Source organism: Pteropus vampyrus, unplaced genomic scaffold (genome assembly GCF_000151845.1).
Source record: "Pteropus vampyrus isolate Shadow unplaced genomic scaffold, Pvam_2.0 Scaffold391, whole genome shotgun sequence".
NCBI classification, from domain to species: Eukaryota; Metazoa; Chordata; class Mammalia; order Chiroptera; family Pteropodidae; genus Pteropus; species Pteropus vampyrus.
In genome coordinates, this window is record NW_011889172.1 from 1,293,391 (window position 1) to 1,320,375 (window position 26,985).

General features: G+C 55.6%; 2 protein-coding genes across 9 annotated transcripts in view; one reads left to right on the forward strand and one right to left on the reverse strand.

The window, feature by feature from the left end:
• Positions 1 to 25,944, reverse strand: part of DOCK6 (dedicator of cytokinesis 6) — a 33,774-nt gene extending 7,830 nt beyond the window's left edge. Inside the window, exons 1-36 of one of the 7 annotated variants that reach the window (XM_023523427.1) lie at positions 25,624 to 25,944; positions 24,709 to 24,884; positions 24,386 to 24,454; positions 24,020 to 24,149; positions 23,004 to 23,216; positions 21,847 to 21,932; positions 20,604 to 20,670; positions 20,354 to 20,503; positions 19,392 to 19,472; positions 19,127 to 19,280; positions 18,842 to 18,969; positions 18,647 to 18,740; positions 18,104 to 18,266; positions 14,885 to 15,002; positions 14,744 to 14,814; positions 14,436 to 14,574; positions 14,243 to 14,344; positions 13,403 to 13,489; positions 12,762 to 12,993; positions 12,348 to 12,509; positions 11,517 to 11,680; positions 10,861 to 10,965; positions 8,743 to 8,835; positions 8,389 to 8,484; positions 7,561 to 7,701; positions 5,142 to 5,255; positions 4,861 to 5,031; positions 4,340 to 4,479; positions 4,084 to 4,253; positions 2,140 to 2,300; positions 1,824 to 2,006; positions 1,354 to 1,480; positions 945 to 1,029; positions 703 to 799; positions 439 to 573; positions 3 to 155 (exon numbers count right to left, since the gene is read on the reverse strand). In XM_023523427.1, coding sequence (XP_023379195.1) covers positions 3 to 155; positions 439 to 573; positions 703 to 799; positions 945 to 1,029; positions 1,354 to 1,480; positions 1,824 to 2,006; positions 2,140 to 2,300; positions 4,084 to 4,253; positions 4,340 to 4,479; positions 4,861 to 5,031; positions 5,142 to 5,255; positions 7,561 to 7,701; positions 8,389 to 8,484; positions 8,743 to 8,835; positions 10,861 to 10,965; positions 11,517 to 11,680; positions 12,348 to 12,509; positions 12,762 to 12,993; positions 13,403 to 13,489; positions 14,243 to 14,344; positions 14,436 to 14,574; positions 14,744 to 14,814; positions 14,885 to 15,002; positions 18,104 to 18,266; positions 18,647 to 18,740; positions 18,842 to 18,969; positions 19,127 to 19,280; positions 19,392 to 19,472; positions 20,354 to 20,503; positions 20,604 to 20,670; positions 21,847 to 21,932; positions 23,004 to 23,216; positions 24,020 to 24,149; positions 24,386 to 24,420 — 4,347 coding nt within the window. In that variant the 5' untranslated portion in view covers positions 24,421 to 24,454; positions 24,709 to 24,884; positions 25,624 to 25,944. Of the gene's footprint in view, positions 1 to 2; positions 156 to 438; positions 574 to 702; positions 800 to 944; positions 1,030 to 1,353; positions 1,481 to 1,823; positions 2,007 to 2,139; positions 2,301 to 4,083; positions 4,254 to 4,339; positions 4,480 to 4,860; positions 5,032 to 5,141; positions 5,271 to 7,560; positions 7,702 to 8,388; positions 8,485 to 8,742; positions 8,836 to 10,860; positions 10,966 to 11,516; positions 11,681 to 12,347; positions 12,510 to 12,761; positions 12,994 to 13,402; positions 13,490 to 14,242; positions 14,345 to 14,435; positions 14,575 to 14,743; positions 14,815 to 14,884; positions 15,003 to 18,103; positions 18,267 to 18,646; positions 18,741 to 18,841; positions 18,970 to 19,126; positions 19,281 to 19,391; positions 19,473 to 20,353; positions 20,504 to 20,603; positions 20,671 to 21,846; positions 21,933 to 23,003; positions 23,217 to 24,019; positions 24,150 to 24,385; positions 24,455 to 24,708; positions 24,885 to 25,623 lie in introns of all 7 variants that reach the window. The other 6 variants (XM_023523429.1, XM_023523428.1, XM_023523431.1 and 3 more) reach the window with 6 other exon arrangements.
• On the forward strand, positions 15,647 to 18,067 carry ANGPTL8 (angiopoietin like 8). Of its 2 annotated transcripts, XM_023523435.1 has the most exons (3): positions 16,220 to 16,648; positions 16,831 to 16,992; positions 17,516 to 18,067. In XM_023523435.1, exons 1-3 carry the CDS (start codon positions 16,352 to 16,354, stop codon positions 17,627 to 17,629), a joined length of 573 nt encoding a protein of 190 aa, XP_023379203.1. In that variant the 5' UTR covers positions 16,220 to 16,351; the 3' UTR covers positions 17,630 to 18,067. The 2 variants fall into 2 exon arrangements, with proteins under 2 accessions (XP_023379202.1, XP_023379203.1); XM_023523434.1 differs by lacking the exon at positions 17,516 to 18,067 and having other exon boundaries at positions 15,647 to 16,648; positions 16,831 to 17,155.
• Positions 25,945 to 26,985: the final 1,041 nt, after the last annotated feature.

Here is a 26,985-nt window from a genome sequence, read left to right on the forward strand (position 1 = left end):
ACGTTGCCGATCTCGAAATTCTGGCGCATGAGGAGGTAGAGTGAGGCGCTGGCGTGCGTGCGGATGGCGGCGATGCGGCTGCCGCAGTGTCGCAGGAGCCTCAGGCAGAGGTCGGCACAGAGCTCCGTGTCCTCTTCGAATAGCAGCTCTGGGAACTGCCCCCGGGGCGGAGACAAACACTCGTCAGCCCCTCCCCACGCTGGATCAGAAGGTCCCCCGTGGGAACTTGGGCAGGTACACCTGTCTGTGTCCTCTCCTTTGGCCACGCATAGTGGGCTTTGGAGTGAGACCGTGTTAAGCCCTTGCTGTGTGACACTGGGTGAGTGACTCTGCCACTTTGATCCTCAGTTCTCTCTGTAAACTGACTAAGGAGCGTCTGCCTCATGGAGTTGCTGAGAACACGAACCCTAAGAACTGTCGCTGCCGAATGATGCTCACCTTGGACACCAGGGCCCGCTGTGTGGCCAGGCCATGCTGCAAGAAGAGGGCACTCTGGGCACTGCCCAGACTGTACAACACGACCTTGAGCACCGCACCCAGGACGCTCTCCCGGGCCTCCGACAGCATCACTGTCTGGGGGCCAGAAATCCAGCTGTTAGGGACGGGGGTGGTTGTGGGGTCAGGGAAGGAGGGAGACTCTGGAGTCAGGGATCACAAGGCACGGGTGGCATCAGGTCAGGGAGATGCTGGATTGAGCCACACCTGCACGATGATCTCCAGTGTGTCCAGAACCACCAGGCTCGCCTCAGTTGCCAGGTTCCCGTCCACCAAGGCCTCATGTTCTATTTCATCCTTGGTCCTGAAAGGGAGAGGAGGGGCTTGGGGAACCTCTCAGAGCCAGACCGCACCCCCAGCTGAGCTCTGCCCATCCCTCAGCTGCCCGTGGGGCACTGGTTCTCTGGAACTAGTCTGACCCCAGGGAACCACTTCCGGCCCACACCCACTTGTCCACACGGTCTGAGGTTTGTCTCCAGTGCGTGATGCTCTTCCGCCAGCGCACGTTCTCCTGGTTCCCAAACGGGCTCCTTTCTGAGACGCAGAGGCGCGTGTTCACAGATGGGCAAAAATATAAGGACACGTGAACATGACAAGGGCACAGGCACAAAGATGCACAGGTAGGATAACCTGCGAGAACACTGGCTGATGAGGACGCTCACTGAGCGGATGCACACAGTTAGATGTGAACGACGTGTGAGAATGGCTAGAACAGACACCTGTGTGTGTGGGGATGACGCATGGACTTCTCTCTGGGACAAGTGAGCTGGACAGAGCGGTAGGGATGGGCCGTCTTGGGGCCCTTTGGACACAGGGTGGGAGCAGCTGGTGGGGACGTGTGTCGGGTACATCTCTCACCACGGCTCCGCCGCACCATCTCCTGTCGCGCTCCGATGGTGCCCAAAATGGCTTCTTCCAGTCGAGCTTTCATGTCCAGTGACTTCTTGAACGTGAGGCTGTTGATGCGCTCAAAGGCCTTTTTCCCCTGGGAGGGCAGAGACTGGGTTGCAGATTGACTCTGCCCGTTTTTGTGGAACCTGGGCTAACCTGGTCCTGCTTCGTCTGGCCCTTTCTCACCTCTGGGACCCTGTGCTTAAAGACACAGCTCTCCTCTTTACTGCAAACTCTTGGCATCTTCCAAATTCTATTCATGAACATAAGTCTCCCTTTTGCTTTGGCTCAGCACAGAAACGGTCCACCCCTTTACCCTTGGGAACTGGCATACAAGGACAGTCCACTCCTTCAGGCTCAGCCCACAGCACCGAGGACCCTGTATGCATACTTAGCCTGCCTCCTTCACCCCAGGCCCCTGCCCGTCCACCCCGAACCTTGTACTCGAAGGCGGCCAGGCAGAGGTACAGCAAGTCCAAGAGACGACCCAGCTGAGGGAGAGACAGGTCGGCAGCCCAGTGCTGCAGGAGGGCTGGCTCTGCATTCTTCAGTACCCACAGCACACATACCAGCAGGGTCCGACTGGACTCGGCAGAGAGGGGACAGCCTGAGCGAGAACCCTGGGGCCAGAGAGAGGATAGGGCGCTCAAAAGGGAGAGTCGATTTCCATTTTCTCCATGTAAGATTTGTATTTCATTATGTAATCTTTATTCCCAGGTTGGATAGTGTCTCTGAGGACCAGCTCATACTCACTGTCGCTCCGCCCTGGGAGATGCTGGCTCGGGAGCCAGGGGCCAGGGGGCCACCAGCGATGGCCATGGCCACTGAGGGGTTGATGGTGCCTCCAGTGTCCCCTTCCCCTTCTGTGTCTGAGTCGAGCATCGAGGCCAGTCTTGACCGTTGACCTGGACCCTCTGAGGGGAGGGGAGGGGGAAAAATAACGAGCACTAGGTAAGTGCTGCCCCTCTATCTCAAATTTCAGCTCACAGGTCACCTCATGGAAGCCTTCCCTGATACCAACCCCCAAACCAGGGTGGAGCCTCCAGTAATCCATTCCCAGGGCTCATTTTGTACTTGTGATTAGATACATCCACAAAGGCCTGGACTATTTCTGCTCTGGCCACTGCTATGTGCTCCACACTTAGAACATGGCCTTAGCCCATGGGAGTAGTAATTGTAAAGATGACGATGGTGATGACAATGACGACGGCAATAATGTATGCTGCTGCTGTTATTATAGCATCGATTGGCACTTACATAGCATCTGCTGTGTGCCAGGTGCTATTCTACCTCTAAAAATATTAACACTTAACCTTCAAAACAACCATATCAGATAAATACTTTAATCACCTCTACTTTATAGATGAGGCAACTGAGGCACAGAGAGGTTGAGTTACTCGCCTGGGGTCACGCAGCAGGTAGGTCAATGGTAAAGCTAGGATTTTAACTTAAAAATCTGGTTCTAAATCTATGATCTTAAAAGAGTATCCCTCCCCTCCCAAAAAAAGTCTCAACAGAGAGGGGAGTAGCCAACAAACACAAAACAGGTCTCATACTAGAGATTCTTGAAACAAAAGGTCATCTGAGTCTACCCATAGCTCCAGCCCAGCCTAACCAAGTTCAATGTCTCACTTGACTGAGGTGAATGGCAACTTATCCCATCTGCTCAGGAGAGGGAAAGAAGAACCCTCAATAGGAAAAGATGATATTGCTTCAGTCTGGATGGTTCTTTTACATATGATGTCCAAATACAATAAAAAGTTAAAAGACATGTAAAGAGGCAGGAAAATATGATTGATAAGAGAGAAAAATAGACAACAGACTCAGGTAACAATAAATTGCCAAAAGTTAGCACTCAAAGGCTTTAAAAGAAAAAGCACTGGAAAAGGTAGGTCAAAATGAGTAAAAAGGAGAATTTCAACAGAGAATTGAAATCTACACACAAAAAAATCAAATAGAAGTTCTCCAACTGAAAAATATAACATCTGAAATTCAGAACTCAGTGGATGGCATTAACAGAAGACTGAACACAGCACAAGAGAGAAGTAGTGAACTCAAAGACAGGCGAACAGGAAATTTCCAAGTGAAGCACAGAGAGAAAAAGGAATGGAAAACAGAGCAAAGCGCAGCAGGCATGTGTGACATGACCAAAAGGTCTAACACAAGTGTAACTGGAATGCCAGAAGGACAGAAGCAAGGAGACGAGGCAGGAAAAAACTTCCAAGCTAACAACCGAGTAACTCCTCCAAATGATGAAGGGGATCAACACGGGAATCCCGTCTGTGCTTCCAACCACTCTGTGTATCCTTCAGCAGTGCTAATGAATGTGCATGAATCAACTGACCGCTCGCCCCGATGTTCCCAATCTTCCCTCCTCACCTACCCTCTTCTCAGAGGATGTTATAATATCTCATTTACTGTGGACTGACAATATCCCAGTGCTATAACTCCCTATATTTTCACTTAACTATAGTAAATTGTTGGTGCTACCACTGTCCCCATTTTACAGGTGAGAAAGCTGAGGCTCAGAGAGGTTAACGGCTCACCTGGGGCCCAGCACCAGCACTCGAATCCAATCTATTGACCCTAATGCCATGTTTTGCTCCTAAGTGTGCTCTCCTACCTTTCCTGACCTGAGCTTTGTGTGTCAATCAAGCCCCTGGATTGCATGACCCCATCCTGTCCTGGCCTGCTTACCAGCAAAGTCATGTAGCCGTGGCAGTGTGTCCCGGGCGAGCGACAGCAGTGGTAGGTACAGCTCAGCCACGTGGGCCTTCACGGTGGCCTCGGCGTAGCGGGGGTCAGCATCGTGGCCACAGAGCAGGCTGTGGACAGCACTGATGGCTTTCTTGTGCAGCAGGGATGCCCTGTGGGGCAGTGAGGTGCTCAGGATCGAGTGGATGCTGCACCTGGACCTTTCCACTCTCTGGGGCCGGACAGGGCCTGTGCTCACCCCTCAGCCTCAGGTTCCAGGGCCAGCGCCAGTTCTGTCAGCAGGAGCCCAGCCAGGAAGTGCTGCTGCCGGAACGGCCCGCTCAGCTCGAACATGCTGGTCACCTTGGGGTCTGGGGCCTGGCTGGAGAAGGTGGAGCTCTGCAGAGGGTTGGGGGTAGGGAAAAGCAGGGATGGCAGGGGTCAAGGGTCAGAAGCGAGAGACTGGGATTAACTCATCTGGAGGTGACAGCATGGAGTAAAGGTCAGAAGCAGGACACTGGGTTTAACCTATCTGTGAGGTGACATGGGCTCAAAAGTCAGAGGTCTGAGAAACAGCTGATGGAAGGCAGGTGTAGGAGTTAAGACTTAGCGGTGAGAAATCAGAAGCTGGTTCTCCCGGTAAACTGCTGACCATGAGGGGTTAGAGGTGATGGGTCAGAGCAAGGGGTCAGTCCCCCTGGACAATGGCCCACTGTGGAATGGACAGATAGGTTTAAGGTCATAGGTCAAAGGGAGGAACCAGAAGTGAGGCCAGCCCACCTGGGAGGTGGTGGAGGATACGGAGGGTGAGGGTGAGGCTGGGGGCGACAGGGGACAACAGGGGAGGTTGAGGGTCACGTAGTGCTCGTGGCTGCACAGGATGCGGGTGAAATCCATTCTCAGGGTCAGCAGCACCGCTGGGTTGGGGGCCGACTGCAGCCGTGTGGCCACCTGTGGGGGAGGGGGGTCAGCAGGCAACAGTCATAGTCTCTCTGCCTGCCACACCCAACACCCCACCATGTCACCCGCAGATGCACTGTTCCCATAGTGCCCACCCCTACCTGCTTGTAGTGGGCCCGGACCAGGCTGAAGACGAAGCCGCGGTCCACCAGGGACAGCAGGTCACTGAGGAAGAAGGCCAGGCTGGCATTGAGGCGCTCGGCCAGCTCCGCGTCCTGGGGACACAGGGCCTGTCAGCCCATACCCACACACCCCATCAAACTTCAGTCCCCACACAGGGCCTAGCTCTTGTCAAGGCCACTAGCGACTTCCAGGAGCCTTGTCACTGCCCCAGAGCCCGGGGTCTTCTACACAAACCTTCATCTCCGTGCTCCAGCCACTCCCAGCTTTCCTGGTTGCCCTCCGTCCTCCCTGTGACTCTCCCCTCCCTTCCTCACGCTCACTTGTCTATACCCCTCAGGGCACCTTACAGCACACGGGTTTCTTTTCTCTTTTACAAGATTTCAATAACACAGATGGCAAAGACTGGCAGCTAACTCCCACCTGGATCCTTTCTCACCGGCTCTGAGGGTATCAGAGTTCAAAGCTGGGTAATGACTACATTTCCCAGGCCCCTTTGCAGCTGAGAATAACCACGTGATCACGTTCTGGCCAATGGGATTTGAACAGAAGTAATGTGGTCACTTAAATGGAAGGAGCAGGTCTTGTTCCCACCACCTACCACACCTAATGTGCCAGGCACTGTGGTAAACCTCGATTGCCAGGCCCACACCATGGAGCCCCCGACAGCCCGCTCATGTTCAGAAATAAACTGTAGTCACATTTAAACCACTTGTGATTGTTTGAGTAAATCAACCTCAGCTGTAACAGATAAGCCTCCCGCAATCATTTAACGAGCATGTACCGAGCATCTACTATGTGCCAAGCCCTGTGAACGAGACAGAGGTGGTCCCTGATGCTTGTACAGCTCAGTCCCGTGTAGCCATAAAGAAAAGGATTCCAGAAACTGTGTTTCGACGACAACTGAATAGGGCGCTGTTTTGAGAGAAGCTGGAAGGACGGGGAGAAAGGTATTCCAAGCAGAGAGAACACTAAGGCAAAGGCCCTGAGGCAGGATGTGCCCAGCAAGTGTGAGGAACAGCAAGGAGGCTGCTATGACTTCAAGGGCCAGCTGGTGCTTGTTCCGCCCTCATGCTCTCGTGAGCCATTCTGTGGCTTTCCAAGTCAACCTTAGTGGCCCTCAGAGTCCTGCAACCCAAAGAAACAAAATACAAAGCCTGCCTGGGCACTGAGTCCACAGGAAGACAGAGACAGGGTTTGCCTTGTGCACGGAGACTGATACAGTCAGTGCTTGATGAATGTCAAGGAATAAAATCGCTGTGGCCCGTCACTGATGCCCCACTAGCAGCTATGATAATGGTGCTCCTCGAGGGTTTTGGTTTTCCTTGAAATCCTTTCTTAGGGTGGTTTCCTCGCAATCTGGGCCAGCCCCTGGGAATGTTAGCCCCTGGGGAGGCTCCAGAGGAACAAAGTTGAGACCTTTGAGACCAGCCCAGAGGTTGCAGAGGATTGCACAATGGCTGACTTGGACAGACTGGTGTTTCAAAAATCTGTAAAGTTCCTGTTAAATCTAGAAGTCTCATTCCACTTTAAAAATCAGGCATTCTGGCCATAGCTAACAGGGACATGCCCTTTGGTCCTCTAGAAGCCCCACTCTCCCAACTGAAGCTGATGGTGAGGATGTGGGCTCTGGAGCTGATGGCTTGGGTTCAAATCCCCATTCTGCCCCTTCTCAGGTGTGTGGTATCAGGTTGTTAGTCATTCTCTGCCTCAGTTTCTCCGTCACTAAAATGAAGATAATACAAACTTCATGGGGTTGTTGATTTAATGTGATCCACCTAAAGTGTTTGGATACACAGTAAACACTCAATAAAACGCTCAACATTATTACTATTATAATTATTATTTCCTGTCCAACTCCGGTGGGCATTGAAATGAGTGATCCAGGGCCTGGACGTGACAGTCTCTTTATTGAGCACTTACTGTATGCTGATACTGTGGCAAGGACTGATGGATCTGTCCTGTCACTTCCTCACCAACTGTCATTCCTGCTTTGCTCCTTCCATTCCAGTCATATTCGTCACTAACATCCCAGGTGTGGTCCTGCCTCAGGGCCTTTGCCCTTGCCATGTCCCCTGCCTGAAATGCTCTTGCCTCAGACATTGTATAGCTTTCTCATCTCTTTCAAGTTTCCCCCTAAAAGTCAGCTCCATAAGGGCAAGGATTTGGGTCTGTTTTGTTCACTGCTGTGTCTCTAGCACCCAGCACAGGGCTGTACACACAGTAGGTGCTCAAGAAATAGATGCTAAATAAACAGACCCATCCAGGAAACAGGATTCCTGGTCTCGCAGCCAGGAAGCACTGGGCAGGACTGGCGCCTCCACCTGGCTGGTTCTATGTCCTGCCTCAAGCCCCATACCCATTGAGGCCCCAAGCCCATTGAGGCCCTTCCCCCTTCACCTTGTGTACCCGGGTGATGACTTCCAGGCCCACAGAGCCCACCAGAGCTGCTATGTCATCCAGGAAGCGCCCAGGGAAGCGTAGCTTGCGGGGCGTGTCCAGCCGCTGGCCCAGAATCAGGTGCAACGCCATGCTTTTCACCTGGGGTGGGGGTGAAAGCCGGGGCAGGGCTTGAAGGGCTGTAAGTGATACTTTACCAGCAAGGGAGGTGGGCTAAAGGCAGCATAAGGGGTTCTGGGTGGGGCTTTAGCCCCACAATTCTGAGCTGAGGGCAAGGCCTGAGAAGCTGTGGGCGAGACTTGCAGACTGTAGATGGGGCTTGAAGCCATGGGCAGAGAGTACATGGGTCCCAGAGAGTATAAGGGGTGAAAGGCTGAAGGCGTATAGAAGAGCTGGAGCCAGTCTCCTGGGGCAAAGTCTGTTGATAGGATGTGGCTTGAGAGAGACCAGGGTGGGACTTGAAGGCCCACCAGATGGGGTGGGGCTTGTAGTCAGGAGGGGTCTTTCAAGGTACCTCTTGAAGAATTTGGGGGGTATCTTAAGTGTGACAACAGGGGCTTCCCTCTCTCTCTGAGGATATCTTTTGGGAGGGGTCTCCTCACTAGTTAGGGGTCTCTCCAATCTCATAGGGAAGGTAGGGGGGGTCTTCTCTCTATAGAGGAGGTTTCAGATAATTTTCAGGGGGCCTCTCTCTGGGGAGAGATCCCTTTAAGCATCTCTTATCTCTGTGTGGAGGTCTCAGGGCCATTTCTCAGGGGACTCCTCTCCTCAAGGAGAGAGCCTCCCCTGGGGGCCTCCTGTTTTCAGGCAGGGAGGAGGGCACCTCACCATGAGTTGGAAGAAGAACCAGGCATGCTGCAGGACGGCCTCACGCACGGTGCTGCCACTGACCACCCACTGCAAAGCCAGCTCCTCGTGAAGCAGCTGGAGGCAGGGACAGGGGTCACAAAGAGCAGAGGAGCCTGTCCCCAACCCCGTCTGGAGGGCGTGACGGCAGAGGATGCAGCTGGAGGGCTTGGGGTTAGAGCAGTGAGAAGCCATGCAGGGGAGAGGGGGCAGAAGGAGTCACTGTGCCCTCTCCCTGGGCTCGCCAGACCCTGCTGGGCTCAGGGGATGGGAGCTCTGGACCCCTTTGCTGGGACCGGGCCAAAACTACATCACCCACCCTCTGCCTCCCACTACCTTCTGCACAGTGGGTCTCGGCTGGGTGGCTGGTGGGGCCGAGGAGGAGCTCTCGAGGTAGGAAGAGGTTCGGCTAGAGCTGCGGTCGATGGCCTATGATGGGATGCGATGAAGAGGGTGGGATGGCGAGCGGGGGTTAGCGTGGGCGCAGGGAAGAGACGGTTGGCATGGATGGAGGAAAGACGTGTCTGTGTGGATGGGCAGTGGAGGCATGGATGGAGAAGGAAGGAGTGTGATGGAAGAGATGAGGATAACAAGGAAGACATAGTAAGGAGGTGACAAGCAGAGTGAACAGAACAGGCGAGAATGTGGACCAGAGCCCGCTGGCAGAGTGCAGAGATGAGTGCGGATGGAGCAGGACCTGGCAGGGACACAGGTGAGAACGGAGAGGGGAGTGTCGGTGGAGAAGGTGAAATCGGTGTAGACAGTGAAGTGAAAGTGCGGTCACAGGGGGTAAGAGCGAGTGTGGACGAGGGTGGAGTGAGAGTCAGTGAGTTCAGAGTTGGACAGGGGAGGAAGAGGGCACAGATGTAGACAACGGAGACTACAGACGGAGGGAGTTAAAGTGAAGACAGAGAAAGAGGAAGAAATACAGGACAGAAGAGGTGAGATGGTGATGAGAGGCAGTGGGAGCGGCCGAGAGAGCCCGGGTTCCAGGCCTAGCCTCGTTCCAGCCTTTCTTGGAACCTCACTGGACCTCAGTGTCCCCATCTGTGAAATGGGGGCTCAAGCTCTACTCTCCCTTCCTCCTTTGCTGGTCAAGTGAGGCTGCTGACAGGGAGAGGAGGTCCCATGAGGGAGGTAGCCCAGCCCTGGGACCTGCCCAGGCTTCTGCTTCGGCACTGGAGGGCCCCACAGCACCCACGGTCCGTCCCAGCCACATGCCCTGGCCCCTCAGCAGGCACCAGATGGGCCATCTGCTGCAAAAGCCAGCCTCAGTGCCACCTCCTACCGGGTATGCCCACCCTCTTGCCACCTTGTCACATACTGTGTGATCTTCAAGGCCTAGCTGACATCTCAGAGACCTGAGAGCACTGGTGGGAGTCCCGTTAAAAATGTGAGGGGGCTGGCAGGACCCATGAACCCATATTTCCAACCATACGGGAGAAGTCTGTCCACAGTCCCCCTGCTTGTGCCACTTATAGTCCCCTGGTCCGCCATGCAGTTCAGGTCACCCTGGTGGTGGGCACAGACCTGAACTTGGGCCTGGGGCCAAGTACGCATGGAAAACAGTCCCCATGGCTTTCTGGCTTCATCTTACCCTTCAGGTCCCAGCAAAAATGTCATCTCTGGAGAGGCCTCCAGACCACCCCAGAGAGAGGCTGGTAGCCCCATTTCTGTTAGTTTCCTTTCAAGCATTTTCACTCTGTACACTCCTACACTGTTGCATTTGTTTGACTGGTGTCTATCTCAACAGCTCAGGGGTAAGGCTGGGCCAAGGATCTATCCCACCAACAGCATCCCGCCTACAATGCCCGAACTCCCTCCCAGGCTCGGGACTGCTGCACTGAGCACTTCACTTCAAATCTTTACTACATCTGAAAATTCAGAGCCTGGGGTGCAGGGTGAGCCAGGACTAGTGGAGCCAGGACTCAAACCCAGGTCTATCTGAAAGCAAAGCCTCTCCCCATACCAAGTGCCTAGGAAAGGGTAAAATAAAGGGAGCTGCCTACAGGGGTTCCTCTTTGCCTGGAACAGGATAGGGGAGCCCAGAGGTTCAATTCTGTCCCCATGGCACCATTCAGGTTGCTATATCAAAGGGACAATTGAGAGTCTCCTAAATAGAGTGGATTAAAGGGAGAGAAATAGGCCATGCAGGGCAGTGAGGTTATAATGGCCAGAACGGCATCTCATTTGCATGCTATTTACATACTACCCCTGTCCCTTCGGTCTCTGCCTGAGACTGTGGTCCATGTGGCAGTAGATCAGTTAAGATGATCCTCTGATACCTACCACACTGACACCGACTTTATAGACCCAAACAAAGGCAGAAAGGGTCTACTGCCTCCTTCAGGCAGCCCCCCTAGGTTAGTAGGCTGCAGCCAGGGAGGTAAGAAGAGCTCATTCTGAGGGTGGGGGAGTCACACGCATGCAGGGGCAGGGAGGGAGGGAGGGCACCTGTCTGGGGTCGGCCCCACAATAAGGGGGTGCCCGTCTCAGCACAGCCTTGCTGCCTCCTGGAGCATAGGCAGAATTCACCCAGGAGTGTGAACGGTCAATACCCTGGAGATACACGAGCAAGTGGTAGAATCCACAGGCAGACGGCAGAGAAACCAGAATGAAACAGCAAAGGTGAGCACTGCCCTGGACCATGTGTGTGCCCACATGGGTACCCATACTCAACCTGGGAAAATGGATGTGCACATACGTGAATGGGATACACATGAACATGCCTCCTGCGTACGTATGTGCATGCGGTGCAAGAGTATATGCACCTGTGTTCGAGTGTGCACGGGATACACACGTATCTGCACCTGTGCATGGACATGTATATGCATCTGCTGCACTGTATACGCACTGCTCTTTTTTTCAACCAGGCCAACCTCCAGCCACCCATTCTTGGGTTGGCCCCAGAGTATGGAGCCCAGTGCACACCTGTCACAGCTTCCGACTTGTGACAGCCACAGCCCAGCCCTGCCATTAAAAGTCAGCCCCATGTCCATGCTGTTGTTCGTTGCTGTTTCCTGTCCTCTGTCAACACTGGGATCCTCTAACTACCCACTTGGCATCCATGGCCACTGAGACTGCAAATTCCAAGGCCCCCCTCACCCTACCTTGCTGGCCAGGATGCGGGAGACCTCATCATCCACAGAGCCAGGGGCCACGGCCAGGTCGGGGTTGCTGCTGCTGATGCTCTTAGAGCGAGCCAGGTAGAGGCTTGCAGGGCGGCCGGGCCCACGGGCCAGCGTGGCAGGCTGCACTGTCACCGGAGGCGCCCCTGAGCAAGGAGGAAATATGGTTAGCCACCCACCTACCCGCCCCGATGACCCGCCTTTCCAGTGGGCTGCCCTTGGCGAAGTTACTTTCTTTCTCTCAGCCTCCAGGTTCCTCACCTGTAAAATGAGTGTGAGAATGGCTGCTGCCTCATAGTAATTTTGAGGAGACTGAAATACACTGAGAACAGTGCCTGGTACATAGTAAGTGCCCAAAGGGGTTAGTGGTTATTAATTATTTAGCAAATGAGAAAAAAACAACTTAAAATTGAGTACTCGCAGCGCCAAGTATTTTGCAGATTGTTGTCATTTACTATTACCAGCATGCCCAGGAGGGGGCGCTATTATCATCACCGGTTTACAAATGGGAAAAGAGGCGCAGAGAGGTGAAATCAGTTGGCCAGGATCACAGACAGAGCTTGTAGGAGGCAGGGGTAGGAATCAAACCCAGGCAACCCCGCCTGAGTCCCTGCTTGCTGACTGGCTGAATCACCTGCCAGTCAAGTCTACAATGACCCACCAAGGATAGGGCAAAAAATTATCTCTTACAAGTTGCTTAAACCAACTGAGGCTACATGTGGCCTCAGAACCTTTGCATATGCTGCTCCCTTTGTTTAGGATGCTCTCCTCCCAGATATTTCCTGTCCCCTGGAGTCTCCCCGCAACACTCACCACCTGGGAGGCTGGGCTCAGTGCCAGGCAATCGGAAGGCATAGTACACATAGGCAGCCAGGAGTGGGCAGTGACCACGGGCATCCTGAGCAGGCTCTAAGCTCCGATGGACGAGGCTGACTACATGGGCCATTGCTTCAAAGGCTCCACGACCCAGGTTCACTGCCGGGAAGAGCAGAGGTCAAGTTCCAGGCCTCCTACCTTCCCAAGGAATAGACTTTAGGGTCCGAAGAATCATGTGGCCATCAAAGGGTCACAGAGAACCAGCTCTTGGCCCAGGGGTTTGGGGTTATTTTTCAGATAGGGAGACTGAAGCCTGAAAAATAAAAGGACTAGAGGAGGTCACCCAAGACCAGCGGACTGAGGTGCCATTTTCCAGACAGTAAACTGAGGTCTGAGGCTGTGCCTGCTCACCAATCTGGCCGCCGATGATCGGGGGCCGTACAACCAGACGTACGAGCTTGTCCAGCACGTGGTGGGAGAAGGCTACGAGGGGCTCAGGGCTGGCAAGGCGCAGGGCAGCCAAGCTGGCCCGCAGCTCCTGCTCCACGGTGCCCTCGCTCAGCACGCCATCCTTGAGCCGGAACGGGAAAGCCCCCTCCTCCAAGACATGCACCAGGGTGAAGAACTTGTCCAGGTGTGGGTCCTGGGGACAGGAAGAACCAGGAGTGAGTGGGGAGGGGCCAGGGCCCCTGGTCCGGGAAGCTCCCAGGGGACTGAAGAGGAAGCTGAGTGGGCAAGGACACTGAGGCCAGGGATCAATGAATTGACAATAAATAAGCACAAGGACGAGATATCAGACAAAGGAGGGAGAGAGGGGGAAGTGACCACAGAAATAGGAAAAAATGCAGGAGAGGAGAGACCATGCACAGGGCCAGAGCCCCAGCTGGGATGGCCACTGGCATGGCTGCCCCCACCTGAGTCAGCAGCTTCCCTGGGAGACAGGTCCAGCTGACCGAAGTCATGGCCATGGCCCAAGGCCAGGCCTTCCTGGTCAGTGGGAACTGTTGCCCAGCCCCAGGGCCCGGCTCCTGGGTTCCCATCCCACTCCCTACCTGGGGGTGCACAGAGGACACAGCTGTGAGCTCCACGCTGAATACGCCCTTATGGCCATCCACCCAGCGCATGCCCGGAAGTGCCACCTATGGGAGAGGAAACGTGGTGGGCGCCGGCTGGCCCTCCCCTACCAGCTACTAATCGGGCTGCAGGCCCAGCCATTGCAACACTGTGGCCTGAGCATGGCCCTGCCTGGGGGAACCGCTGGGCACCATGCCTCCGACCCAGCCCAGAGACGGGAGTAGAGGGGATGGGAGGGAGCACTATGGGGTCCACTGGGCAGGCTGGAAGCCGGTATGCTAACAGGGGAACAGAATGGATTCCCAGGGTGAACGGTAATTGAAGGGAGTGAATCAGGAGATAGCATAGGGGTTTGAGGCCCCAGGGGCATTAATGAACACCTCGAGGGTAAGTGGCAGGGTGACAGAGCATTCAGAGAGGGAGCGTGGCTGTGATCGACCCTAAAGGACTCCTGGGGAACAAGGATCAGGGAGGCAGGCAGGGGTGCTAATAGGGGACAGTGAGTGCAGAGGCAGGAGGCAGTAATGAGGCAGGGATACTGGGGGACAGCGAGGGCACATGGGGGCAGTAGGACACAGAGGCAGGCAATAACGGGGGTGATAAGGCAGCCAGGGGCCCTGGAGGCTGTAACAGAGGACAATAAGGCTCCAAGGGGTGTTGATGGAAAGGAAGGCAGGGCATGGATGGGGGACCACATGGTGAATGAGGAACAATGGGGGTCAGAGAGGCACCAGGCCATTGGTGGGAAGGTGGGTAATGCATTCCCAAGGGCCCAGGAGACAGGAGTCTGGGGAACCATGGGGGGCCAGGGTGCATACATCAGGTGTGAGCACGGAGTAGCTGGGTGGGGGCTGGTCCACGGACACAGGCAGGCAGAAGGGGCCCGTCCTCAGGCGGCCGTGCTGCAGCAGTGGGATCCACTGGGGAGAGGTTGGGAGTCAGGGGTGGGGCCAGGCAGGGCCCAGGCGGGCTGGGGAGGAGGCAGGCAGGCAGGCTGGTAGGGGCGCTCACAGTAAAGCCCACAGGAGTCTCCAGGGCAGTGCCAGGCCGCGGCTGGCAGCTGACGTGGTAGAAGGTGAAGAGCAGGTGGTGGTTCTCAGTCATGCAGGCCGGAAGACGCAGCTTGAACTCCTCGTAGAACTCAGGGGATCTGGCAGGGCCAGACTGGGGTTCTGTTGGGGGCTGGGATCCCCGTGCCTGCCCCATCCCCTCAGCCGTGTGGCCCCCCCAGTGCTGCAGGCCCCACTGTCGGGTCCCCCTACCAGCGCTCCTGGAACCTGTCCCCCGCCCGTCAGTGCTCCTGCCCCCATGCCACCTACTTGCTGTGGTAGACCACAGGCGTGAAGGCATCCTGGGCGAATTCGCTGCAGCTGGACTTACCAAAGATGACCTAGGGGAGCGGGGGCATGAGGGGCCCACTAGGGACACCCCACCCACCTCCCCCAGGCCCAGCCACTGACCGGCAAGGCCTGGCTGGGGTCCTCGCCCGCCATGTACTGCACTCGCACGGTGAGGTTTCGCACAGAGCCCTGGCGGCTGCTGAAGTTGAGGCTGTGCGGGTGCACGTAGAGCAGGTTCCTGTGGGGACAGGGGTGGCAGAGCAGCTGCTGAAGCTGAGGCCGTGCGGGTGCACGTAGAGCAGGCTCCTGTGGGGACAGGGGAGGGGAGAGCAGGGGCGGCAGACGGACAGAAGAGGCTGGGCCTGGGACAGAAGGCAGTGGCCACACGGCTGGGGCATTGAGGGCCAGGTTAAGTGACAATTAGGGGCATGGGCCAGAAATATGACTGGCAGAGAGGGGGACAGATGGGCACCCTCAGAGTACAGATAAAGAAACTGGCAGAGAGTGGGAACACAGAGGGACTTTGGGGGCACTAATGAGGCATGATGAGGCAGAGGGTAGGGGACAAATGGGTGCTCAGGGCCAAGGTAACAAGAAGGTGGCCCAGGTGGCCAGTGGTCAGGCCTGAGCCCCAACCGGGCTGACCTGCCTCTCACGCGTTCATGAGCCTGACCGCCCCTTCCCCCAGGAGAGGCTACTAGTTATGCGGCCTGTCTATCATGTGGGGATGCTGAGGCCGGAGTCAGAGGTAGGAGCTGGGTTGGGGTCAGAGTTCTGCCTCCCTTCCCAGAGGCAACTGTGCAAGCCTCAACCTCCCTCTGGGCCTCAGTTTCCCTATTTGTACAACAGGGTCATTGAGCCTTCCAGCTGAGCCTCCGTAACAATACCAAAGATGATAAAAATAATGACAATAATTGCACCAAACGCTAATGGGGCACCTACTGTGGGCCAGGCTCTGTTCTAAGCACTCAACACGAAACGGCTCATTTACTTCTCAAGGCAGGACTAATGTCACATTATTTCACAGGCAAGGAAACCGAGGCACTTGCCCACAGTCATTCAGGGAGATAAATGGCAGTTAGCATTGATCTGGGGCATGTGTGGGTTCTAGAGTTGGGCTGTGTGGCCTCAGGAGAGTCTCGCCACCTGCACTCATTCCCCCAGCTCTCAACCAGGCCAGCAAAGGCCCTGGCATTGCAGGCTTGTGGGAAGGGTATGAGACCAGCTACCATAATGGCAATGGAACAACTCTGAGCAAACCAGTGGCACTCATAAAGGCCTCACTATTATTACTGTTGTTGTTGTGCTATCCGCTGGTGGGGAAACCAAAGCTTAGAGCCTCAGGGTCCCCTAGCTAGGCCTGGGCCTGACCTCTCCCAGTGGCCCTGGCCCAGGCCTGGCCCTGAGCCCCAGCCAGCGTGATCCCAGCATGACCCAGCTGGACAATTCGCCTGATGCAACAGTCTTACCACCTCTAGGCCCTTGCATAACGCAGGGCACCCACCTGGCTAATGATTGACCAGGGTAAAGGGGGTGTTAGGGGATAAAAGGCAGTGGCTCTGGGATTGCACCCCCAGCCCCTCAGCCATGCCCATGCTTGCACTGTGTCTGCTATGTGCCCTGCTGACGGGGGTCCAGCTTGCCTCTGTGGCCCCCGTCGGCAGCCTAGAGCCAGCAGAGAATGAGGAGCTGACCCTGCTCTTCCACGGGGCTCTGCAGCTGGGCCAGGCCCTCAATGGTGTGTACAGGACCATGGAAGCACAGCTGATGGAGGCCAGGAGTAGCCTAGGCATCTATGGCCATGCACTGGGGCTTCTGGGGCAGGAAGTCAGCCAGGGCCGGGATGCGGCCCAGGAGCTACGTGCAAGCTTGTTGGAGATACAGGTGGGCACTGCAGTTGGGGTGTTGTGGGGTGGGTAGGAGTCTGTGGTGGAGTTATGTCTAGGGTGACCCACTGTTTGGGTTTGCCCAGGAAGAGGGGGTTCCTGGAATACTGCACTTTAGGTGTTAAGGTCAGGCGAACAAAGACAAGTTGGTCATCCCACTAACGCCTCACTACTGATCAGATGGATGGAGACGCTCTAAAGCTGCAGACAGAAGCCATGGCCCGGGTGCTGGGGGAGGTGGCCCAGGGACAGCAGGAGCTTCAGGACAGCACGCAGCAGCTAGAAGTCCAGCTGAGAAGTGCCTGGCTGAGCCACACCCACCAAAAATTTGAGGTTTTAAAGGTAGGTGGCTCCCAGCCCTGGGGGAGTCAGCACCCCAATTCCCATCCAGAACTTGCTTCTAGAGCAAGTCCTGGAGACATTCCCCTGCCCTCCCTCAGGTCAGCCTCCCAGCACCATGGCCAATACCCTGTGTGACCCTGGAAAAAACTCATGTCCCTTTTCGTGCCTCAGTCTCTCCATTTGCAAATAAAGGCAACAACTGATGTCTCAGAGCAGAGCCAGGGACGCAGTGTAGATAAAATACCCAGCATGGGGCTGCTGGGCACGTGGTAGCTACTCAGTGCATACTAGTAGAGTAACTGGTAACATTTCTCAAGTGTCTAGTAAGTACCCAATACTGTTTTATACTCCATATTACGCTCATAAGCTCATGAAGTGAGACCCATTTCGTCCCCATTTTACAGATAGGGAAGTTGAGGCCAGGGAGTGGCAATGACCTGCAATGAGGGGGGCGGTGTTGGGCATGGTCAGGTGATGGGAGGTTAGGCGACCCCCAGCTAAGGTTTCTGTCCTGACCCCACAGGCCCATGCTGACAAGCAGAGCTACGTCGTGTGGGCCCTCACAGGCCACCTGCAGCGACAGAGGCAGGAGATGGTGGCACAGCAGCACCGGCTGCGACAGATCCAGGAGAGGTGAGCCTGGTAGGGGCTGGGCATGCAGGGCAACTGGACTGGGGTATGTGGGGTGGCTGGATTGGGGCCCTTCTGCCTTGGCTGAGCCTTGTCTCCCTCCCAGACTGCACAGAGCGGCGCTCCCAGCCTGAGCCCGCCTGGAGGAACTGAGGACCAGCCAAGCACCAAGGGGTGCTTTCACGCTCCATGCAGCCCCTGCACAGGGAGGAGCTGCCTGTCAGCTGGGGTATGCCAGGCCACCAGGCCCCGATTCCAGCCATGGAGCAGAGACAGAAGCAGGTGGGGACGCAGGCAGAGATGGCCCCATCGAGGAGGGGTGAAGGAAGGACATGTGCCTCTTCATGCCTACACACCCCATTAAATTAAGCAGTGGTGTCTCATCCTGGGCATGTGTGTGTCTGGGAGAAGGGGACCTCGCTTTGCATGATGCCTGAACACCCCCCATTCAAGTGCCCAGCTGGGCTCCGGAGGCTGTTACCTGTAGCTGGTGTGGGGAGCGTAGACCTCACGGGCAGGGAACTCCAGGATCTCCTTAGTGGGCCGGCCCCTGGGGTCTGGGTAGGGCTTGACATGAAGCAGCTCCGGGGACAGGCAGAAGTGAGGGTTCTCGGGGGCCGGGGAGATGTCAATCTTCAGCTGGGCTAGGGAGGGGTAACTGGTTTGCACTTGCCTGGGAGCCCCTGGGCTTCAGAGTCAGGGCTCTACTCTCCCCAATGCTGTCCCTCAGGTGCTAAGGCCAGAAGTCACCCTCCACTCATTTCTTGCCCCCATATTTGATCAGCTCTGCCCACAGGACCAATGTCCTCCCCTCCTACCATGTCCCCCATTTGCCCCACTATCTGTCTTATTTATTCTGTTTCTAACCTTGGCCCTTACCAGAAGGTCTAGCCCCTGAAGTCAGGGATTTGTCTATCACAGTCACTGCTGGGTCCCCAGGGCTGGACACAGCAGATGATCAGTGTGTGTTTGTTGAGAATGGCTGTGTGAGCGACACCTCTTGTTTACGGGGTGTGCCACGTACCAGTCACAGGCCGTAGTCGCCGCAGCAAGGATGACGGGCGCCTCATGTCAGCCAGGAACTTGAAGAGGTCCTCATCGCTGAGCCGCTCTGCTTCCTACACGGGACCCACCCCCGTGAGCTGGGTACCCACAAGGGGAAACTGAGGTGTGTCTCTCGGTACCCTTTCCCCAGCCCCCTGCCCTGCGGCCACAACACCTGCTTAAAGAAGTTGGTGACAGTTAATGTGGCTGGGCGGAAGCCAGAGAAGCTACAGGCATCGTCCCCACTACTCGTCCGGTCCGGGGGCCCCCGACGGCGGCGGTCAGTCCAGGCGGATCGGCGCTCTAGGAAAGGCAGTGACAGTGATAGACGCCGGGGGGACAGAGACGAGAGACAGACAGAGACTTGGAGACTCAGCCTGGTACCGAGTCCAGCAAGCAGAGGGCGCCACTTCCCCTCCCCGGTAGCTCCGCCCTCGGCCTGTAAGCCCCGCCTCCTCACCGCCCTCTGAGTCTGAGTCACGGTCCGGCTGCCCCGCGCTGCTCACGATGTTGGCCAAGTGCACTGCGGTCCAGGCGAAGGGCATGCGGTAGCGGCCCAGGCGGGTGCAGAACTGCTCGGCTGCCAAGCGCAGCTTCTCCAGCTTTTCTTTGTTCTGTGGGGAGACCCTCCGACACCCACAGGCTCAGTGCCTCAGGCCTGTTGAACCCAGGATCTGCCCTGCCGGTGGCCCCCTCACCACCAGGTCCAGCCTCCACCCGATTACCTTGGCTGTGTCCACCTCCTTCATCACCATGTAAGGCTCACAGCACTCGCTGATGTCCCCCTGCTGTAGCACCTTTTCCAGCTGAGGGGCAGGCAGGCCCAGTGAGTGTTTGTCAGGCCCCCAACCTCCCCACCTCACTCCCAACCTCTTGGACCGCTCACAAGCCCCCAGGCATCCATCCATCTTGCTCCCACACCTTCCATGGCTCCCACTGTCCTTGGGATTCAGTTGACTTGCCTGGCCAGCTGCCCCCTCCCCACCTTTAGAATCCACCCCAAACCCAAGGCTCCATATTTTCCCTACATCTACATTTTTCTTTGTTAATATAAAGAGGTCACTCCAAACATAGCTCTGGGCCACAAGAACTGGACTTCAATCCTGACCACTCGGGCTGTGGGACCCTTATCTGTTCTATGCCTGTTTGCCCAGCTATAAAACGGGGGCTGTGGCAACCCCACCTCCCAGGGCTGCTGTGAGGACTAAAGGCAACCCCTGTGACACCTGACTGACAGTGGTCAGTGCCTGCCTGTAGCTGCTCAATTCGTGTCATTAGTATAACCTAAATGAACATTTTGGTAAAGAAAATTTGAGTTCTCTCCTAGAAACAGAAAATCCCAAATAAATGTGCCAACTAGGTCTATCCTCCCCTAACCCTAACAAACTGAAAACTACCTCAACTTAAAAAACTATTTTAGATGACTATCCACATGTGCCAGGATGCCATATCTCCACAGGCTGCCCACTCATGGGTCTTGGCTATGGTGTCACCTCTCCATGGCTGGGTCCACTTTCCCCACCCGAGCTGGGTCAGAAGCCTCCTCCAGGCTCCATCCACTACCTGTGCTTCCCCCGTGACAGGCCTGATCATTCTTCTTGGGACATGTCTGTCTTCTTCCATGAGAACAGGGACTCTGCCTGTGGCATTCACCATTACCAACCCCTTGCCCAGCCTCAGCAGGCACCTTGATGACCAGGAAGATGTCAGGTGAGGGGTAGGTCACGGAGAAGATGGCAGAGCGGGCCAGGGTAGAGATGGCTGGGTGGGTACCATGGGCCCGCAGCAGCCCCTTCATGGAGTCCGAGTTCAGGTCAAAGTAGAAGTTCTCTGAGATCTAGGAACACGAGAGGCAGCTGAGCCACCACCCCTAGGAAGCCCACTGTCCTGCAGTGAGGAGGGATGTCGGGGAGGAAGGGGAAGAAAGGGGCTCCTACCTTCTTTTTCTCCCGTACATCATACAGGGCCAAGATGCCAAAGATGGGCTCGATCTCGATCTCGAACCTGCAGGTGAATGGGGTAATCTGGCAGACGCTGCCCCTGACACTCTTTCCTGATGCCCTACCCAGCCCCCCCCACCCCATAACTCACAAAGAGCCCCGCCTCCCACATCCACGGCCCTTGTTCAGCAGGCATGGAGGCAGCTTTTGGCACAACGATTCACCCCTAAACTTGAAATTCTCAACTCCTAAGCCTCCCTGTCTCCCCTCCCTGGGGTGTCCTCTTCCACCTTTGCCACCCTGGGCTCAGTCCTGACTTCACTTGCCTGAACGGCCACCGTAACCACCTCCCTGTCTCACTCACCATGTACTTTCTAAGGAAGCATCTTAAAATTTGAGGTTCCCCACTGCCCTGAGCAAAAATTGCTGCATGGCCCAGCCTTGCCCCGCCCACCTCTTGGCCTCATTTTCCCCCTCTCCAGATGTCTCCCCGCCTTTGTGTGTGCTGCACGTCCCCATCTAGACAGCCCTGTGTAGTCATCCCATGGTTACATGTTTTGTACACAGTAGGCCCTCAGTGAGTGTTCGTTGAATGACTGAATGAGCTCACAGAGCTGGTTCCAAACCCTTGGGCTTGGGGCAGGCGGACCACCTAGGCCTTAGGCCAGACTGGGCCTCCCTTTCCTGCCCTCATCCAGCCAGGAATTCAGGGTGGGGAGGGGCAATGCCGGGCTCAGGTCCAAGGCCACATCCTGTTCAGCTCCATTCCCACGCACTTCTGGCTGCTCTCTGGGAGCTGCTGTGGAGGTGGCCTCGGGCAGCTGGAAGCCAGTTCCAGGGTCACCAGCACCCCCTCCAGCCTGGGTCCCAGCAACAGAGTGGGTGAGTGCTGAGCTCCTGGCCTCACAAGTTGTGTGATCTTGGGCACAATGACTTTGTCACTCTGTGCCTCAGTTTCCCCACTGTGCCCACCTTACAAGGTTGTGGTGATGATTAGAGTTAATACAGGTGAAGAGTTGAGAACAGAGCCTGGCACACAGTTGGCATTTAAAGACTGGTGACTTTGAATAGCAAAAAAGGAAGTCTTATTTCCTGCCCAAAATCCCATGGGAGGCCTCGCAGGTCTCAGGGCTGCATGGAAATGGCATGGTTCTCGTAGTGAGCAACCAAGAGTGTGCCACACCAGAACCCATGTCATCCCTTTGCATCTCTGAAGGGAAGGGCAGGTCAGCACACTCACTTAAGTGACAGACACTTGACCAGGATCCTCTGTCCAAAATGTTCACGAGGTGGCTCCGGGTGGATGCAGCGTTCCACAGCCTCATCCTGAGAAGAGCCAGGGGGACAGCTGGGACACATCCTCCAAGAAGGGTTTGGAATGCATGGCCTGAGACAAATTATACCCCCAGCCTGACTAAACTTCTTGCAGTCTCTTTCCTCTGAGCCTTTGCATATGCTGTTCCTCCTTCCTGAAATGCCTTTCTTCTTCCCTCCTCATCTGACCGATGCTTGCACATCATTCAGGCCGCTGCTTAGCTGACACTTCCTCCAGGAAGCTTTCCCTGAACCCTGAGGACTGGGTAGGCACCTCCTCCAGGTGTTCACAATGCCCTAATGCAATAGGCCACGTGGCTGGGACACTGAGGGCCACGTGAAAGACAATTACCAGTACCTCCTCATGGCACTGTTCCGTCTAGGTTGTAATCTCCCGGTAGGAGGGCCTGCCTCTCTTCCACTAAACTGTGAACTCGGGGGACAGGGACTAGGTCTGTCTTGTTCATGGCTTTCTCCCCAGAGCCTGCCATACGGTAGGCATCCAAACATGTCAGCTGAATAAACAAAGCATACAGAAGGCATCTACTAAAACTGGGTTGGATAAATGTAGACACATGCAGAAAGCATTCGATTAATGCTGATTGGACATATACAGGGATATATACTAGGTACCCAGTAAGTGCTGATTGAATAAATACGTGAGCGTATAGTAAGAACTCGATAAATGGTTGAATGAAAACACAGGTGGATACACTAGGTACCCAATAAAATTTGGTTGCATAAATACAGGGGTACATAGCAGGTGTTCAATAAAAACCATTGAATAAAAATATAGCATATACACTAGGTGCCCAATAAATGTTGGTTAGATAAATATAGGCATATATATTAGGCACTCAATAAATATTGGTTGGTTAAATTCTGTTTAAGAGAGGACTATACAGTAGATATACAATAAGAAATGATTGAATAAATATAGAGGTATATACTGAGGCGTCCAATAAAAGCCATTGAATAAAAATACAGAGTATGCAGTAGGTACTCAGTACACGTTGCTGGGATAACATATAGAGATACGTCAGTTGGACGGGTATTGGCTTCAGGGCCTGCGCAGGCACCCACCTCATCCGGCGCCGGGTAGAGGGCAAGCAGGGCGCGGGGACGGTGCTGCCGGCGCAGAACCTCATTGCGCCGGTCCACGTCGTCGGGCGCCGTGCGCTCCAGCAGGGAGGGCAACAGTGAGTCGGCTGCTAAGTTCCTCAGGTCGAAGATGCCAGAGGCGCCGCTGCTTCGTGGAGTGTCCTCGGGGGAGCCAGAGGAGTGCCGGGGGTCATCCTGACAGTGGAGAACGTGGAAGCAGTGAGTGCCAGTTGGATGCGCCTTCATCCCACTTGGGGGAGACACTCCTCGTGCCCATTCTAGAGATGGGGAAGCTGAGGGCCAGGGAGTGGAGTCACCACTACAAGCGTCACCTAGGCGCTTTGCTGACCCTCTTTCGAGAAACTTCTGTTTGTCATGCTTCCCTCCTTTACCACTGTTGGGAAGACTACTCCTATCGCCATGTTTTGGGCTTCCCATGATCCTCATCTGGCCAATCGGAACACAACATCTACCGGCCCGAGGGATTGGCTCCACGGTAAGGACACACCTGGCCTGGGCCAATGAGAGCCTTCCCTGGGACTTTGCTCTGGAATTGTCACTCTAAGGGCCTCAGTTTCTCCAACTACATCTATAAATAGTAACAATGGAAGTAATGACAATGATTCTTGGTATGATTATTACTGGTATAAAGTAGCTGCTCAATAAATGTTAGTTGACAAAATTAGGCTCAAGACCCAGTATGCCAGTGAAGGCCTGCTAAGCGCCTGTCTGTGCCTTAGCTTCTTTACCTGTAAAATAGATGCAGTGGTTGCCCTGCCTCACAGGATGAAAGATGAGGACAAGTAAAAAGCATTTAGTATACACTAAGCTCTTAATAAATGTTTACAATTATTACCCTTAACTTTTCAGTTATAGGGCTGATACATTTCCTTTTGGGTTGAGACTATTTGGGTCATTTCCCGTCACATGTGACTGAGACCTGGGGCCAGAGTCCACACACATACCCCTGTGGCGACCCCTACTTGGGGTTCCCTCACCGAGTCCTCCAGGCCAGACTTCTCATCCCCAGAAGCGTCCTGCTCAAAGACCTGGCGGGTGAGGCCCTTCTGCCGCTCTCGCTGGGTCTCTGTGGTGATGGGACTGTACGCTGCGCTAAGATGCTGGTACCTAGGAAGAGGCAGGGCTGGGTGGGTAGCAGGCACCTAGGCTCCCCAAGGCTTTCCGATGCCCCTGACCCACCTGCAAGGCCATCCACCCACCCTGTGCTCCATCAGAGAAGGCCGGCTGTCCTTGCAGGAACAGTAGGCCGATAAGCAGGAGGACTGGCCACAGATCATGGGCCCTTCTGGGCTCAGACCAGGCCTCTTGACCCTCCATCCTGAACTGCCCCCAGCCAGACCCACCTTCTATGGGCGATGATCCAGTCCTCTGTGTACATCTCCACCGCGGCCCTCACCTTGGCGTCCAGCTTTCTGCACAAAATAAAATCAGAGTAGACAGAAGCAGAGACCTGGTGCTAATCCTTCCAGTGACCCCTTCTGCTCATTTCAGAGATAGGGAGATAGGGGTTCAGAGAGGGAGGGTGACTTGTCCGAGGTCACACAGAGGAGCCAGGGGTTGAATTCGGGGCTGTTGGGAGCTTGATGGGAAAGGGGGTACTGATGAAGGGGCGGTGCGTAGAGGCAGAGTGGAGTTATGCACAGGGAGGGCCTGGGGCTGAACCCACTCATCCTCAGGGATCCCGGGCTCTGTGGTCCGGCACTCCCGGGGCTGCAGCAGCAGCTCCAGGTCATCAGCTGGAAACTCGACCAGGTCTCGGAGGGGCCCAGGCTCAGCATCTGGTGGCCGGCTCAGTAGCACGTCCTCAAAGTCCAGGGGCTCAATGACTTCAGTCAGTGGGACCTGGGTTAGAACAAGCGTCTGTGACCCCTGCCCTGGGCACTAGGAGTGGGCAAAGGGTGAGTGTGGGGTTGGGCTGGCCTCTGACTCTAATAAGAGGACAGTGGGAGCCATGGTGGGTGCTGGAGCTGCAGAGGTTGGTTCCACGGCAGGCAGTGACTTCAGATTCTCCTCCCCGCCAACTCCCAGCTAGGCCCATCCCACCCATTTCCAGACAGGAAATCACACCCTGGGCCTGGAAGGGCAGGGAACTAATGGTGGAAGGAAAGGCCTGTTGACTGCAGCAAAGAAACAGACAATTCCTAAGGCCCTGTGGCCAGATGGCCCCACCCACTCCCCTCTATAGCCGGATGTACTTCCCATCCCCCAGCCTGCCTCCCCATCCCCATCTGGGTGGTCCAGGCAGCAGGAGGCGGGGACATCAGGCTGGAGCCTCTCCCCCTTGACCACCCACAGGGCTGCCTCCCCCCCACCCCCACCCCCCCGGAAGCAGCTGCAGAGAGAGGGACAACCCTCTCCGCTCTCAGGGAAGCAGGAATGGGGACAGTGCTGGGGACAGTGCTGGGGACAGGCCAGGGACCCCACCCCTGCCAAGGCTGGGTCCCTTCTGGCGAAGTCGCCTCGGCTTCCCCATAAGACAGGGCGATGGTGGGAGAGGTGGTGGGACAGAGCCCAGGCAGAAGGGAACCCCACCTCCGCCAGAGGGCAGGGTCTGGGGTGTGGGCGCCTCCCAAACACTTACCCCCAGGGAGCCGCTGCAGCGCCTGCTGGAGTGGGGAGAGCCACTGCGCTCCCGCGACACCTGCTTCCGCACCTCGGCAGCCACTGTCCTGTGGGGACAGGAAGGGGGCTAGTGACGACAGGAAAACTTAGGCAGCGGCGCCCTGAGAACCTGGGTTTCAGGGCCAACAGATTCCTTGTGTGAGAGGAAAACCCAGGCTGTGAAAAGGAAAAAGCAGGCCGCAGGCCAAGAGAACTCAGGCTTCGGTATCCACAGATCTCAGCCTGCAGGCCCCAGGGCTGTGGCAGACACATAGCCCTGCGCCACTCCTGCCCCAGGCTGGGCCTGGAGCCCTTCCAACCCCCCTCCAAGCAAATATGGTGGGAATTGCCACTGGGAAGAGCCTGAGAGGTCACAGACCCCTCTTCATCCAACCTCCCACCCCCAGTCCCACCAGGGGTCTGAGTCCTGCCTGCCAGCCCTCTGGTTTCTGCTTTTTTGTCTGGGGGACCTCTGTCCACCCTGACCTTGGGGTCCTCCAAACACATTCCACCATGCACTCATCCAGAATGTGTGCCCCATCTCATGATTGCTAGGGGGCCTTGGACAAGTCACTTCTGCCTCTAAGCCTCAGTTTACCCATTTGCAGCTGCCCTGACTTCACAGGGCTGCTGTGGGACATGAGCAGCGGCCTGGCGTTCAGCAGGCACTCCACACACGCACGTTCTCAGGGAGTCTCCTGAGGAGAGACTGACCATGTGTAAGAGGCCAGCTTGATTCTCAGAGCACACCTCGGAACCAGGGTCAGGGCTGTAGCTTTCCTGGGTCACCTGCATCTGTGCTGGCCTTCAAAGTGAAGGAGGATAAAGGCGAAGGGGCAAGAGCCACAGGGAGGGGGCCAGAATTCCCCAGGCCCTCAATTCCTTCAGAAGAGCTGGAAAGGAGGGAAAGGACAGAGAACCACGAAGTTATCCGGGGAACAGTGTGCCAGGCAGAGGAACAGCAAGTGCAAAGGTCTCGAGGCTGGGGTCTGAGCATGGAGACCCTCAGCCCCTGGGATCTCCGTGAAAGCAGGAGCCAGGACTGTGTGGTCCCCACAGAGGTGCCACTGCTGGATTCTACATATAGTCGGTGCTCAATAAATGCTTTTATTTTTGATGGAATTAATGAATCTCTCCCGATCTCCCCCTTGGCCCACCTTTCTTAAATTCTTTGTAAGTTGGAGGAAGCCTCAGACCTTTTCGCTGTGTGGCTTTAGGCAGCTGGGACACCCTTTCTGGGCCTCAGTCCCTCTTAAAATTGAGAAGGCAATTGCCTGGGTGTTCGGCCTCCCTTCTGCTTCCCACTTTTCTGTGTGCTTGGAAATTTTCGTAATAAAAAGTC